We start from the raw sequence: 15,468 nt of genomic DNA on the forward strand, positions 1-15,468 counted from the left end.
ATTAAAAAATAATACTATGTATAAATATAAATACATATATGTATATAATAAAAAAATATACACTAATATATAATAATAATAGTAATAATAATAATATAAAAAATAAAAATAAAAATAATAGTGTTAGACAAATTGATGCGAAAAAAGGACTAAATTGAAACTAATATGGAAGTTTGGGGGCAATTTGAAAATAAATAAAGAAGAGAATGACCAATTTGGGCACGCGGATAACAAGGGAGGACCAAAATGGGCAATATCCCCTCCTCCCAAAACGCACAGCACCAAGAGGAACTAAATTGAAGGTCAAAATAAATTACAGGGTAAAATTAAAAAAACAAAAAATACTTGATTGCAAAGTAATAAAAAAGCGGAAGGGCTAAAAGCGCAATTAGCCCTTCTGTTAAAATACACGCGGATCCTAGGCGGGTCGGGTCGGGTCGATCCGGTCCAAGTTAAAACGACGTCGTTTTGGGGTTTAAAGTCCCAGACCAAAATGATGTCGTTTTAGTCCTCTATATAAAGAAAAGTTTTTTGTTAAAATTTTTTTTTCTTTGTTTCAGAAAAAAAAGGGGGGGTTCTCTCATTCCTCTCTGGACGAACCCAGAATCCGGCAAAGGGATCGCCGTCGGACACCGCCGCCGACCACGGTACACGGTGGCCGAAAAATTAAAAAGGTATATTTTTTTTATTTTTTTTTATATTTTTATCTATATCTATATATATATATGTTGTTTTTTAGGAAGAAATATAAAGAAATATGTATATATATATGCGGAAAAATAAAGAGAAAGGTAAACAAAAATGGACCTTTGCACCACGAATTTGTTCTTGATTGCTTGTTGCTTTTTTTTTATTGAAATCTATTCTTTGTATTCTCTTTTTTATTTTGTTGGAGCGAAAAAAAAAAGAACCCTTTACATGATTTTTGAATGGCTTTTTATAGCCATCATTTTACAAATTTTATTATTATTTCTTGTTGTCTTTTCTTGCAGGTGCAAGTGGGCGGTGGTGATGCGACCGTGGCGGTGGTGGCAGAGGGCAGTTGCAGAGGGTGGTTGAGGCTTGCTGCTAGGGTTTCTGATTTTTGAAAATAGGTTGTGGGCTAGTTGGGTTTGTGATTTGGGCTAGGGTTTGCATATTGGGCCTTGGAAATTGGGTTCATTTTATTTTATTTTTGGGGTGGGTTGATTTGTTTAATTTTTTTGTTGTTTATTGGGCTTCGTTTTGGGTCTGACATTGGTTTGGGTTAAGTGGGTTTGTTATTTTATAGGCCAAAATTGGCCTACAAACAGACGGAAATGGTGTGTAACAGATGGGGTAGGATTTATATCTGATATGTGAAATATGATGCATCGCATGATATGCCATGCTATCAGTATCTGATTTGTCTATTATATTGCATTGCATAAAATTACCATCTCATCTATGTTTGTTCAGTTATGGTATTATGTTTGACTATCTGAACTCTGTTATTTGCATGAGGGTTGAGTTGCACACTGAGCTTTGCAATATTTTTATATTCTCAGGTAATCAACAAACTTAGGACTGGGTAGCATACATGTGCTCAAATTGGATTCTTAGTTAATAAAATGAGTCAATTTATGTTTTTAAATTTAACTCTGGTCTGTTTAAATATTTTGGACTTCATTTTTGGTTTTTATTGGGTTTTCTACTAGATTATGCTTTTGACAAATTGCAAATTTATTCAGTTTCACATTTTGAAATTGCGTTTTACAAATTATCAACTCTGAAACTTCCAATGCGAAATTAAGTAACAAATTAACTATTTTCTACTAAGTAAGTAAGACCTATGTGTATATTCTTGAAATTTGCAAGAGATTTGTTAAAATTAACATTTTTTTCAAAAAACTCATTTTTCTAGTTTTAAATCTGGAATTTAAAACAAGTTTATATAATTCCTCAAGATTTGGTCATAACGTTTAGGTCAGGTTTGGGGTGTTACAGGGTTAGAATGTAATGGTACTTGAAGGTAACAATGTTTACATTTTAAGGTTTAACTCAAGTTTTAGAATTGAGTTGATAAAAATTCATAATTAGCTAATAATATTAGTAGTTAATTGTCACCAAATCAACCCTAAAACTCGAATTAAATCACATATATTATACTGTATTTAACAAATTAAACTCAAATTAAACAAATTCACAATTAATAAAAAACTTATTCTATTAACGAAATCCTAAACAAAATCAAATATAAAAATATTAACAATAAACTTTCATCAAATCAACTCTAAAACTTAAATTAAACATTAACACATTAACACGTTACTTTAGGTACCAAAATATATAACTTTTGTCAAATATAAATACCTAATTGGACTAAAAAAATCAACACAAATACCACTATTAAACTTAAATATCAAATTATTTATTCCATGATAGATGCCTGAAGATATAAAATGTACTAGTAAATATTATTTAATTCCAATTCATATTTTTAATAAGAATTATGAGCATATATCCTTAAAGGTAAAAAGGATATAAGTATAAGTGCAAATGTTAAATAATAAATTGTTTTGTTTTCTTTTGAAATTATAAAGGTATGTTAAGTGCACCTAATACATATTTTTAAAAATAATAGCAGCTGAGAGATATGTTTCAACTTTAACTAGCTTATAATATTATATATGACCAAGAGAGGGATATGTAGGTGAAATTTCCATGTTACAAAATAAATTTTTTTATCTCGGTTGAGTATTAATTCGACTGACAACATTATTATTGTTAATGTAAGAGGATATAGACATGGTATTAAAAAAGCGCAGATATGATAAGAATTTATAATAAGATTAATGTTAAATAAATAAATAAATCTTTTGTTTTTGCGAGTCAAATATTTTCTGAATTTCATATCTAAAATTGGAACAATAATTTTTCTTAAATAAACACAAAATGGGTTGTTTAATTATAATCAATTTGAATATCTAATTCCTTTGATTCAACTCGATAAAAGTCTCCAACATAAAACGAATCAACAAAAATCTTTTTAATGTAATTTTCTTTACAAATCAAATATCTTTAAATACAAAGACGAGATTAAAATATATATATTTTTAAAATATCTTTACTTAACTTGGAAATTTTCATGATTTGACTTCATTAAAGTGCTATTAAAAAACTTTAAAGATGTCAATTTTAGTAAAAAAATATCAATAAAATAAAATAAATTACATTAATAACTGAAATTGCATTTGGCTGATGTAATTGTCACTAATAATAATAATCAAAAGATGTTAACCAAATAATACATCATACTAATTTTGTTCACAATTTGACCTTTGAATTATACCCAATTTTTCATTTTAATACCTAAAAATTTTTATTCTTTTATTTGGGAGTTTGAAATTTGATTTGTTACCTATTTTGGTATCGACATTAAAAAACAAAAAAAAATACCAATAAGAACGTGCAACATCAACGATGACATAGCATATTGACTAATGATTTCGTAAGTTAAACAATGATGTGGAATGTTGATTGAAGATGTGGTGAGTTGACCAAGCTGATTGACATCAATTAGTCGTTGACCAATCAAAATATTATTAAAATTTATTTTTAAAAAAATTTAAAATTTGTAAAAACTTGTAAATATTATAAATTTTGTAATGCTATAAATAGTTTATTATTAAACTGATGTTCATCCACATTAAGATAAGTTTGATTTACTTTAGGACTCTAATATTCATTAGAAGTATCGTTTTATTTCATTTATACTCCTTATGTCTATAAACATAGACTTAAGAGAAAAATTGTAAACATCCCTATTAATAAGATAAATAAATTATATTTTGCTCTCCTATTTCTTATTCTTTTATTTTCTCTTTTATTTCATAACATGTAAAAAAATATTAAATTTTTTAACTATTAAAAATTATAAAATTTATTAAACTATAAAAAATCTATAATCTTTAATATATATATATATAAACATAAATTTAGAGGAACTTTTGAACTAATGAGAATGATTCTTATTGTTAAATATACTACTAAATTGACATTAGAATAAGATTTATTAGTATTATTATGTTATAGTAATAAATTTAATATTAATTAATATGATAGTATATTAATGTGAAAACAATTAATTTATTCATTTCTTTTAAAATTTTTACTTAAAAAAATAACATAATATATGTCGAAATTATTTTTTTGAACAAAATTGGCATATTTGAGGAAACATTGTGTTATTATTTTGTTTAGGTGTCATCGAATACCTATAAAATCACCTTTTTAAGAAGAAAATTTTGCAAATTATTTTAAAAAGAAAACTATTTGGCCTACACTTTGAAAAACAAAAAAGAGCTTGAATTCAAATTTCAGCTACATGTGAAGAAGATATTAGCATCCTCACAACGTCCAAAAATTTATACCTTTTTAAAAGCATGTTGTTTTTAAATTTAAAAAATTATATGTTTTAATTTGGTATTTAATTATGATTCCATAAAAGCATCAGTTTAACAAAAATGAAATTATTTATGAAAACGTGTTATCATTGAAAAATCGATGGAATTGTGCTTCCTTTGTGTAGCCCGATGGCCCGACTCATGAACTGGTCTAAAATGAAGTCAAACTCAATTATTTTAAATATTTTATTTAATTAAATTTTATAAAAAAATATATTTAAAAATTATTTCATTGAAGGTTTTTATTTTAAATTTTTAAAATTTATCTACAAGAAATTTAAAAAATAAGAAGCTAAACAATTTTAGTAGGAGAGAGTATTGTATATATTGCTTTGGCAGCATTTTAATAGGGAAGACTGATTGTAATTGATGATTATATATTGAAGAAACTTGTATAGGTTGTGTACTAAGAGCTTTTAGCAATTATTTGTTCATTAAGGAATTTGTAATTGTGAGTGTATTGAGAGTGTAAAGTAGTGTTCTACTTAAGGCCCATTTGGATTGGTAGTGCATTTATCTACGGTTAGTGTAAAAATAACGATGAGATTAGATAATGTAGCGATACTGTAGTGTGAAACAAAAAGAAAGCTAAATACATTATACTGGAGGTAAACGCCCATCCAAAAAGGCCATTAATTTACAACATAAGTTTTTAGAGGGAACTTAGAGGAGAGTGATCTAGATCTTTAGATGCAAAAGTGAGATTGTTAAACCGATGTGTGTTAAGACTTATACCACTTGTTGTACAAGGTTGAAAGGTATTAGATTATCTCTTTAGACAAAGCTTTGTAATCATAGAAAAATTAAACTGTGTAAACAACTTACTTGTATTCTTTTTTATTTATCGCAATTACACTCCTAGTGCTCGTTGCTCGTATCAATGCTTATTCAATTAAAGCCCTCCAAGCAATATTGATTCCAATATTCAAACTTGATCTAAATTTTCGAGAAAAAACTCGATTTAACTTAAAATTTAATCAATATAATCAATAAATTAAACCATAGTGGTAGGGTTTTTTTTAAATATTTATTTAGTTGTACTTAAATAACTTAAAAAACAAGAAAGTACACACTGAAATTATACCCAAAAATTCCTTCTAACTAAACTCACCAAGAATATGGCAACGGCAACAAAAAACAGAACATGCATCATAACATAACATAGCATTGGTTTTTTTATTCTTCTGGTCCCTTATACTTTTTAACATTTGAAATCTGATCTATCTACTTTTAATCCAATGAATTTAGCCTCTATACTCTTCTTTTGGATTTAATAATCAAAGCCCAATAGATAATACCGTTGAAGAAGTTCATCTAAAATAGATTATTGGACTTTTTAAAAAAAAATTACACACATAACAAATATTACATCGTGGAAAGACCGAAACAAGCAAATAAAAAATATTAAATATGAGGTTGTAAAGCTTCCAATTCTAAATTCGGGGTTGTAAGGTTCTTCGATCATGTTTCACTAGAAGCAAAGTGAAAAGTCGATATTTTGTTTTTGATTACATGACTTTAAGTTGACTTTAAAATAATAATAGAGTAATTATATTTTTTAAGTCCCTATGCTTTGACAAAAATTAAGATTTAGTCCTTGCACTTTAAAAGTTAAAAATTAAATCTTCTTTTTTTATTTAAAATATCTATTCAGTCATTAAAATCATAAATATTTTCTATCAAAATTTATCAATTTGAAACTTTGATTAAGCTATCTTTATATTAACAGAAAATAAACATGATAAGTTAACAAATTTTAATATAAACTATTAACAACAATAACGAATGAACTAAAATTTTTAAATTAAAGAAGTAAGAGGATTGAATTTTAACTTTTTAAAATATAAAGACTAAATCACATATTGTGTACAAATATAGGGACTAAAAAGATATTTTTTTGGCTTTGGTTTTGGAATACATGCATGTCGTTTTCCATGAATTAGAAAACAACGAAAATGTTGGGTCAATTCCAAGAATCACGTTTTCCCGACATTTAATTTCAAAAACCAATAAAAATTAAATTAAAATTATAAAAATTAAAATCCCTCACTGACTATGACTACGTGTCTGCCACGTAGTTATTATCAACCTATTATTTTTCGCCACGTGCCCAAATCTCTCCCTTCATTAAATTCCCCCACCAATCTATCTACCCTCTCTGACCCTTTCCCGTTATTTAATTAAAAGAAAAAACAAACACAAGCTGACAATAACAGACCATTTCCACTCTTCACTTCCCTCTCTCTACTTCATTTCCCGGAGGCGACTCTCACCGGCACCCTACCGGCGGTGGTTCTCTCACCAATGGGTTTTTCTTCAAAATGCTGATATTTCAAAGAAACTAAACATTTCCTTTCTTGTTTTCTAGCTTCCAAATTCTTAGCTTTTTAGCTTCTTTTTTTAAAGTTCATTTCTTTCTTTTTTTCTTTTTTGAAGTTTCAACCCAATAGTTATGGCTTCTCCAGCTTTTGTTTGAAGCTTAGTAGAAAAAAAATGGAGTTTTTGTAATGCTGAAGAGCAAACATGGACATGGATATGGACATGAAGATGATGATAAAGATGAAATCTCTTTTAACTTTTGTTTTGTTTTGGCTTGTTCTTTTAGCTGTTATTGCTTCATTCCCAGTGAGATCTTTAACTTTAAGCCCTTCTTTAAATGATGATGTTTTGGGGTTAATCGTTTTCAAAGCAGACATTCAAGATCCAACTCAAAAGCTTTCATCTTGGAATGAAGACGATGACACTCCTTGTAACTGGAAAGGTATTAAGTGTAACCCTAGGTCAAACCGGGTCACTGAGCTCAACCTTGACGGGTTCTCTCTTTCGGGTCGGATCGGACGTGGCCTCTTGCAGCTCGAGTTCTTAAGGAAGCTTTCTTTAGCCAACAACAACCTCAGTGGAACCATAAGTCCCAACATGGTAAAGCTTGAAAGTCTCATAGCCATTGACTTGAGTGAGAATTCTCTTACAGGTTCCATCCCTGATGAGTTTTTTAAACAATGTGGGTCTTTGAGGTACATTTCTTTAGCAAATAATCAGTTTTCAGGTAAGATTCCAGGGAGTTTAGGTTCTTGTGCTACACTTGCTGCTATTAACTTGTCCATGAACCGGTTTTCAGGGTCATTACCTGTTGGGATTTGGGGTTTAAGTGGTTTAAGGACATTGGATTTGTCTTGTAACATGTTGGAAGGTGAAATTCCTAAAGGGGTTCAAGCTTTGAACAATTTGAGGTCCATTAATTTGAGTAACAACAGGTTCACTGGTCAAGTTCCTGATGAAATTGGAAGCTGTTTGTTGTTAAGATCAATTGATTTCAGCATGAATTTGTTCTCTGGGTCGGTTCCTAAGACAATGCAGGAGCTTAGCTTGTGTACTTATCTGAATTTAAGTGTGAATTCATTTGTTGGTGAGGTTCCTGAATGGATCAGTGAAATGGAAAGTCTCCAAACTTTGGATTTGTCAGTGAATAAATTTTCTGGTCAGGTTCCTGATTCTATAGGAAAACTTAAGTTCTTGAAGGTGTTGAATTTCTCTTCTAATAGCTTAAATGGTAGCTTACCTGCATCAATGGAAAACAATATGAACCTTCTGGCATTGGATATTAGCCAGAACTTGTTGACCGGTGATCTTCCTGGATGGATTTTTAAATCCGGTCCGAGCCAAGTCTTGTTTTCGGAGCAAAAAGTTGATGCAAATGTGGATAACCCCATTTCAGCTTCATTAGGAGCCTACCTTCAAAGAATTCAAGTCCTGGATTTATCTCAGAATTCATTTTCCGGGGAATTAACGTTCGATATCAGGGCTTTAAGCAGCTTGAAGTTGTTGAATCTGTCTAGAAACTCTCTCATTGGACCTGTTCCAGGAACTGTTGCAGAGTTGAAGGCCTTGGAAGTTCTTGATTTGAGTCAAAATCAACTTAATGGAAGCATTCCTATGGAAATTGGAGGAGCTTATTCCCTTAAGGATCTTAGGCTCAAAGCAAATTTCATAGAGGGAAAAATTCCTTCATCAATTGAGAACTGCACTTTGCTAAGAACTTTGTAAGTTTGTCTTTGAGTATGATTAGCTCATTTTGTGGTTCATTATATTCATATAAGCTTTTGATAGGTGAATTTTAATCTATTTGTTCAAAGGTTGTATGAGTTTTTGGACTATTTTTCATTGAAAAAGTTACTTTAAAATTGAAACCTTTTATGTTCTATGGATTATCTGTTGCATTTGTGTTGATGTTTGATGTTGGAAACATGGTTAAAGCTTTTTCAGCAAGGTATCTTGAATTTACAATGTATTTTCTTAAGAACTAAGTGTTGGACTTTCTTTTGTTGTTGAATTTTTGTAGGATCATATCACAAAACAACCTGAGTGGTCCGATCCCTGCCGAAATCGGAAAACTGAGCGACCTAGAATACGTGGACTTGTCTTTCAACGACCTTGTGGGAAGGTTGCCGAAGCAGTTAGCCAATCTTCCCCGTCTCTTATCATTCAACATTTCCCACAACAATTTACAAGGTGAACTGCCTGCTGGTAGATTTTTCAACACCATATCGCCTACGGCTGTCTTCGGCAATCCCTTACTTTGCGGCTCCACGGTTAACAAATCTTGCCCTGCAGTTCTCCCGAAACCGATTGTACTAAATCCTAACATCACTTCTGATTCCATTTCTGATGAGTTACCTCCGAATGTCGGTCGTAAAAGGATAGTTCTTAGTATATCTGCCCTTATTGCTATTGGTGCAGCTGCTTTCATTGTTGTTGGAGTCATTGCCGTCACTGTTCTTAATCTCCGTGTCAAGTCATCAACATCCCACTCTGCAGTGCCCATTGCTTTTTCTGCTGGGGACGAGTTTAGCCGTAGCCCTACTACCGATGCCAACTCTGGGAAACTTGTCATGTTTTCTGGTGAACCTGACTTTAGCACAGGAGCACATGCTATGCTCAACAAGGACTGTGAGCTCGGGCGTGGTGGGTTCGGAGCAGTGTACCGAACAGTTTTGCAAGATGGACGCGCGGTGGCAATCAAGAAGCTCGCTGTCTCAAGTCTTGTGAAGTCACAAGAAGAATTTGAAAGGGAAGTCAAGAAACTAGGGAAAATACGGCACTATAATCTTGTGGCGCTCGAGGGCTATTACTGGACTCCATCGTTGCAACTTCTCATTTCTGAATTTGTGTCCGGTGGAAGTCTACACAAACATCTTCATGAAGGATCAAGTGGTAATTACCTTTCTTGGCATGACCGGTTCCGTATCATTCTAGGGACAGCGAAAGGCTTGGCTCACTTGCATGAATCAAGCATTATTCACTACAATATAAAGTCGATCAATGTCCTCATCGATGGTTCAGGTGAACCTAAAGTGGCAGATTTTGGCCTAGCAAGGTTGTTGCCTATGCTAGACCGCTACATTTTAAGCAGCAAAATTCAAAGTGCACTTGGCTACATGGCACCCGAGTTTGCCTGCCGAACCGTGAAAATAACTGAGAAATGCGATGTGTATGGATTTGGTGTTTTGGTTATGGAAGTGGTTACTGGGAAGAGACCTGTTGAGTACATGGAAGACGATGTCGTCGTCCTTTGTGACATTGTACGAGGAGCATTGGAAGAAGGCAGGGTGGAAGAATGTGTTGACGAAAGGCTGCAAGGCAAATTCCCAGTAGAGGAAGCGATTCCGGTAATGAAACTAGGCTTAATCTGCACGTCACAAGTACCGTCAAATCGGCCAGATATGTCTGAGGTAGTTAATATATTGGAATTGATCAGATGCCCCTCAGAAAGCCAAGATTCTGGATGAGTTTTAACTTGTTCCTTAAGAAACTGAGATTTATTAAGGGGTTATCTGGCGAAGAAGAATCCGGTTTTTGTTCCCTTTCGTTTTTGTTTTACGGTTTACATTCGTGATTCCTTCTGCATGTTATAGTTCAGTTTGCCGGATTCCTCTTCACCGGTTTCCAATTCCAGGGACCCCTTAGGTTATTGTTACTAATCTGCAGTATTTTGCAATTTTTTGTTCATTGGAATTGTCTCCTCTCTTACAATCCACTGATAGCATTAGTTTATGGGGACCTATGGTAGAATGTCCATAACCATTACCATGTGCATGCATTGATATTATAAAAGCAAAAAGAGTAAATGTGACTAGGCACAGGTCAGTCAACCACAAAGTTCTATCTATTCTTACAAAAAAAATGTTGTTTGCCCCAAGATATTGGAATTTTCATAATAACTTATGCACATGGAACTCTCTAAGTCCCTCTGCTTTTCTCTCTCGTTTTGTACTTTCGAGAAGGAGCTTTCTCACCGATAATGGCTGTCTCTTTGGCCAAGGGCAGCACCATCAAGAGTTCTTCCACTCTTGTACAATTTTTGTTAATCGTTTGATTGGTAATCTTTCCCGGCTCTCTTATATTTCAACCTTTCCGTTCGAGAAAACCCTTTTGATTTCTCCTTCAGCAACCTCTAATTCGGCCTCTCTCACGTAGGTGCCTTATTGTTCCAGCCAACCGCCACCTGTTCCCCTGTGCTCCACCTCCTCACCGCTTCTCCGCTTAAAACACCAGTCTGCTCGGATTTTCAGTTGGAGATCCTATATGCGGCATTTTTAGTCTTTACCAGCCACCAACCTTCTTACCATCTTGTGCTGCATGCTCTCTACCACGGAATCTTTCGCCCCCAATTATTCACCTATTTAGCCACTATTTATTTAGTAAGGGGATTCGAGTCACACAATTTCTAACATGAAATTTTTATCTTATTCAGGTTGTACTTTTTTTGGAATGAAATGAACTTTTTTTCATATATTTGAAGGATAAAACATTTATTCATGTTTAAATATGTATTAGATATCGATATTAAATAGATTATAGATTGCTACCATTAAAAACTCTTCTTAAAAAAACAATAAATAATCAAACTATAGTGATCTTTATCTGTTAATCATAAAAAATCTCAGGCTACCATTTTTATACATCAGTTTTTGGGGTAAAGCCTGATAGGAAGTCCCATGGCAGGATATGGCATTGGTTCCCAAATTATAGGTTCATTAGGGATCATTTCAGTCCAACTATACTTTGTTACAAGATGATGTATTATCAGCAACGTTTCGACTCTAGCGAATTCGATCCCGGCACAAACCCGAGGCCCTGCTCCGAACGGTACGTAAGTATACGGAGGGAACGCTTTCGACGAGCTCTCGAATCTCGATGGATCAAACTTCTCCGGATCTTTGAATATGTTGTTGTCCATGTGAGTCCCCGGAGCCACCCAAAATATCTTTACCAAAACAATAAGTTAGGACTAAAGTGATTGTAACCCAAGAATAAGGGAAGGGGTTGCAAACGCGGAGGTATGAATAAATGTAAGGTAAAGTATCATGGAAACTTTTGTTTTAAGAGCCAAATTGTAATTTACCTCTTCTACTAAAAAAAACAGATAAATTAATTCTACTATATTAGATTAAAGAGTAAGTTCATCCCTTTGTAAGGTTAAAACTGACGTAGCTGACAGACTAACTTGACAATAATGCATGACATACCATGTGTATCTTTCGTTGACATACAATGGTCAATTTTTAATATAAAAAAATTAATTTACTTTTTGATCTAATATGCAGAAATAATTTATCTATTTTTTTAATATAAAAATCGAAAAATAATTTAATTTATGATACAATCACATCCATTATTCTTTTATCTCAATGAATGTAAATATATACCTGCCATCCTTTGGGAATGTGATAGCCATCAAAAGTGATGTCTTTGGTGACTAGCCTGAAACTGCCTAGCATTGGGGGATTGACCCTCATGAGTTCTTGAGCTACTCTCCATGTATATTTCATCATTTGTATTTCACTCCATGCTAGCTTTCCACCATTTTCTTTCATGGCTTTAAGTACTTCATTTTGCTCTACACAATAAAAATATCGTGTCGAAGACAATGTCAAATAATTAGGGATAACAATCAAGCAAGATAGAATATATTTTTTTTTTTTGCTTGTCCAAGCTTTCCACCCGATTATGAAAATAAGAAAAAATATTATTAATTTTGAAGGTGATTGAATAATTTTGTATTAAAAAATAAAAAATATTATTAATTTTGAAGGTGATTGAATAATTTTGTATTAAAAAATCAAGATAAAATTATAAATTTTAGGTTTAAAAAAGTCTAATTTAGATTGTTGGACCGACAAGCAAACCACTTGAGCATGAAATCGATGATTTGATCAGTTTGATCGTCGATTCGATTATTAAAATATTGAGTTAAGCTATGTGAGTTTAATCTAAACCGAAAAAATAAAAGTAAAATCTTCAAATACATACCTTCAATCACCTTGCTAGAAACCTCTGGATCCCTAGAAAGATGTCTCACAAAAAGGGTAAGCAAAATGGCAGTTGTATCATGGCTAGCCATAATCAACGATAGGAAAACATCAATAATTTCATCTTCCAACAAAGGTTGTCCATTTTCATCCCTCAAAGCAAGGAGACAAGATACGATGTTGTCATCTTCAGTGTCCACATTGCCTTCATCTTCTTGTTTTTTTCTTGTCCTCACCATTGTTGAAAGCTTTTGGCAAAGCCTTTGACGTGCTTTTATGGCTGTATGAAACACAGTGCCCGGGAAATCTAAAGGAATGGCCCATACTCCTTTGACGGTGAGTGTAAAGTCTTTTAATAGTTCGTCTTTTAAGTCACCGTCGGGTAATCCGAACAGTATGCTGCATGTGATGTTGAATGTTATTTTCTTCATTAGTGGCACGATTTTTATTGAATCCTTGCCTTGAAGTTCCTGTTTATTACAAAGATTGAATTGGGTTAATTTTTTTATTAGGTGTAGGGGATGGAGGAACACGATTCGTATCCGTGTTAAATGGGTCATTAAGAAGATTTTAATTATCTCTCCATACAAGTCGAAAATTCATCTTCATTAATCCAAATTCAAATAGTAAATGATAGTAGAAGTCACTCAACTATTGTTTTTTTATCTTTTTTGTCATCTAATTATGAAAAGTTACAAAATAATCATTCAATCAATTTTGACTTTTTTGGTCACCAGCCAACTAATCTAAAAAATAGAAACACTCAAAAATCAAAGATAATTGGGTGACCATAAAAAATAAAATTGAATAGTTGAGTGATAATTTTGTAATTTTTAATAGTTGGATGACTAAAAAAATTACTAATAGTTGGATGACATTTTGGTAACTTTTCACAATTTGATGACAAAAAAAAATGAATCATAGTTAGGTGACTACTAATATAGTTTACCCTTAACTTCATAAAAGATCAAAAACCTGAACTGTTTAATCTAGAACAAAAAATTATTCAAATCAAGAATAACTCCAACTCAGAATAATTTGAACGATTGACTTGAAATGACCTCATTGACAAACTAGAATGACTTAATCCCAAAATGGTTCGAATTTGAATTAATACAAACCCGAAATAAATCTAAACCCAAAATAAAACCAAAATTTTAAAATTCAAATCTACTCTTGCCAGATTAATCTGACCTAAAACCTAGCTAGTTTGAATTACACCTTAAATAAGGGAGAGCACTAAATATTTTACCCCTTAACTAAAGGGGGCCAAAGCCGCTCCCTGTTCCCCTAGCTATGCCTCTATACTCTTATTGGTATCGCCCCTACCTTAAACCCAACGAAATGAAGTATATATACACTAAATGTGAATTAAATCAATCGGTTCAATTATAAAAATTAATAGCCAATAACCGATCAACTTCAAACTTAACTTCCATAACTGAAATGATCGAACCGATTCAACAAAAAATATATACTAAGGCTTCGTTTGGATGGGCGATTGACTGCGGTGCGGTGCGTTTAATTTACTTTTTGTCTCACGCTACAGTATCGCTACAGTATCTAATCTCACCGCCACTGCTGTTTTTACACTAACCGCAACTAAACGCACCGCCTATCCAAACTCACCCTAAATGTTAATAAAATCGATCGGTTCAATTATGAAAATTAATAGCGAAAAACAAACCAACCTCATTCTAACCACTTGCAACACAAGCTTAACTTCCATAACCAATATGATCGAACCGGTTCAACAAAAGATCATTGGTTCGAACCAACTTGGTTCACTCTACCTTGAATAACTGTTGCCGGACCAGCGAATCCATTTTGGAAGCAAACCGTTGAATACTTTCCGGTTTCAAAAAGTTAACAATCGCACCCCTGATAAGCTTATGTCTAAACCCCGACATCTCAAAAAGGCTGTTCTTCCCAAGCACCTTAACCACCGATGTCGGTTGATTAAACGAGACACCATCAGCACTACCACTGAACACGAACCGGTTCCCGACTTGACCCGTCATGATCACCATTTTCGAACCCAAGATCGAGGTTTTAAACACCGGTCCATACTTCTTAACCCGGTTCAGAATCCATTCTTGGGTCTTATCTTGCTTTTGTGACTTCACAAAGCTGATGGAGTCTCCAATGAATGGGTAACCTAATGAACCGGGTGGAAGCTTTTTGCCTGAAATTGGTGAGAGTAATATGAATTTGAAGCAAATGAAAACAGCAAATGAAGCTCCTAAGATTATAGATAGCAACTGTGGGTTTAAGGTAGAAAATGGGTTTGTAATGGAAGTGAGGATGCTGTCCATTTTTGGGGTTTGAGTAGGGATTTTAAAGATCAGACATAACCATTTTATAGAGACAAAACACAGTTTTGTAATAATGTCTTTATCAGATATCAGTTTGAGACCGTGTTTTTAGCTTGAAATGTTTTTGTCTACACTCTACTCCGGGAACCTCACTTTTTCTTGGAATAGTAGTTACCAATGAAGTTGATTTAAATAAATCACTAAAATAAAATATTAAAAAATAATAAAAATCAATATCTGATAAATTAGACATTCTCGAATCAAATATAAGAGAAATTATTTGGTGGATCTTTCTCATCACATCTTTTATGCTCTTTTTTTAATTATTTAATGATATTTAGTAAAATTTTTATGTCATTGACGTGTAATTTTATTAATTTTTTTACCTTGAATCCTAACTCGAATCTTGAGCTTGAATGT

At 32.6% G+C, this 15,468-nt stretch overlaps 2 protein-coding genes across 2 annotated transcripts; one reads left to right on the forward strand and one right to left on the reverse strand.

Moving 5' to 3' along the window:
* Positions 1-6,584: 6,584 nt before the first annotated feature.
* LOC107937692 (probable LRR receptor-like serine/threonine-protein kinase IRK) lies at positions 6,585-10,430 on the forward strand. The gene is made up of 2 exons (XM_016870634.2): positions 6,585-8,464; positions 8,764-10,430. The coding sequence occupies exons 1-2, from the start codon at positions 6,948-6,950 to the stop codon at positions 10,208-10,210; spliced, it is 2,964 nt and encodes a 987-aa protein (XP_016726123.1). The 5' UTR covers positions 6,585-6,947; the 3' UTR covers positions 10,211-10,430.
* An 891-nt stretch (positions 10,431-11,321) lies between these two features.
* Positions 11,322-15,209, reverse strand: LOC107937693 (taxadiene 5-alpha hydroxylase). Its single transcript, XM_016870635.2, has 4 exons — positions 14,527-15,209; positions 12,735-13,203; positions 12,131-12,321; positions 11,322-11,688 (listed from the first exon to the last, which is right to left on the reverse strand). Exons 1-4 carry the CDS (start codon positions 15,046-15,048, stop codon positions 11,386-11,388), a joined length of 1,485 nt encoding a protein of 494 aa, XP_016726124.1. The 5' UTR covers positions 15,049-15,209; the 3' UTR covers positions 11,322-11,385.
* Between the last annotated feature and the right edge of the window lie 259 nt (positions 15,210-15,468).

Source organism: Gossypium hirsutum, chromosome A06 (assembly GCF_007990345.1).
Source record: "Gossypium hirsutum isolate 1008001.06 chromosome A06, Gossypium_hirsutum_v2.1, whole genome shotgun sequence".
NCBI lineage: Eukaryota > Viridiplantae > Streptophyta > Magnoliopsida > Malvales > Malvaceae > Gossypium > Gossypium hirsutum.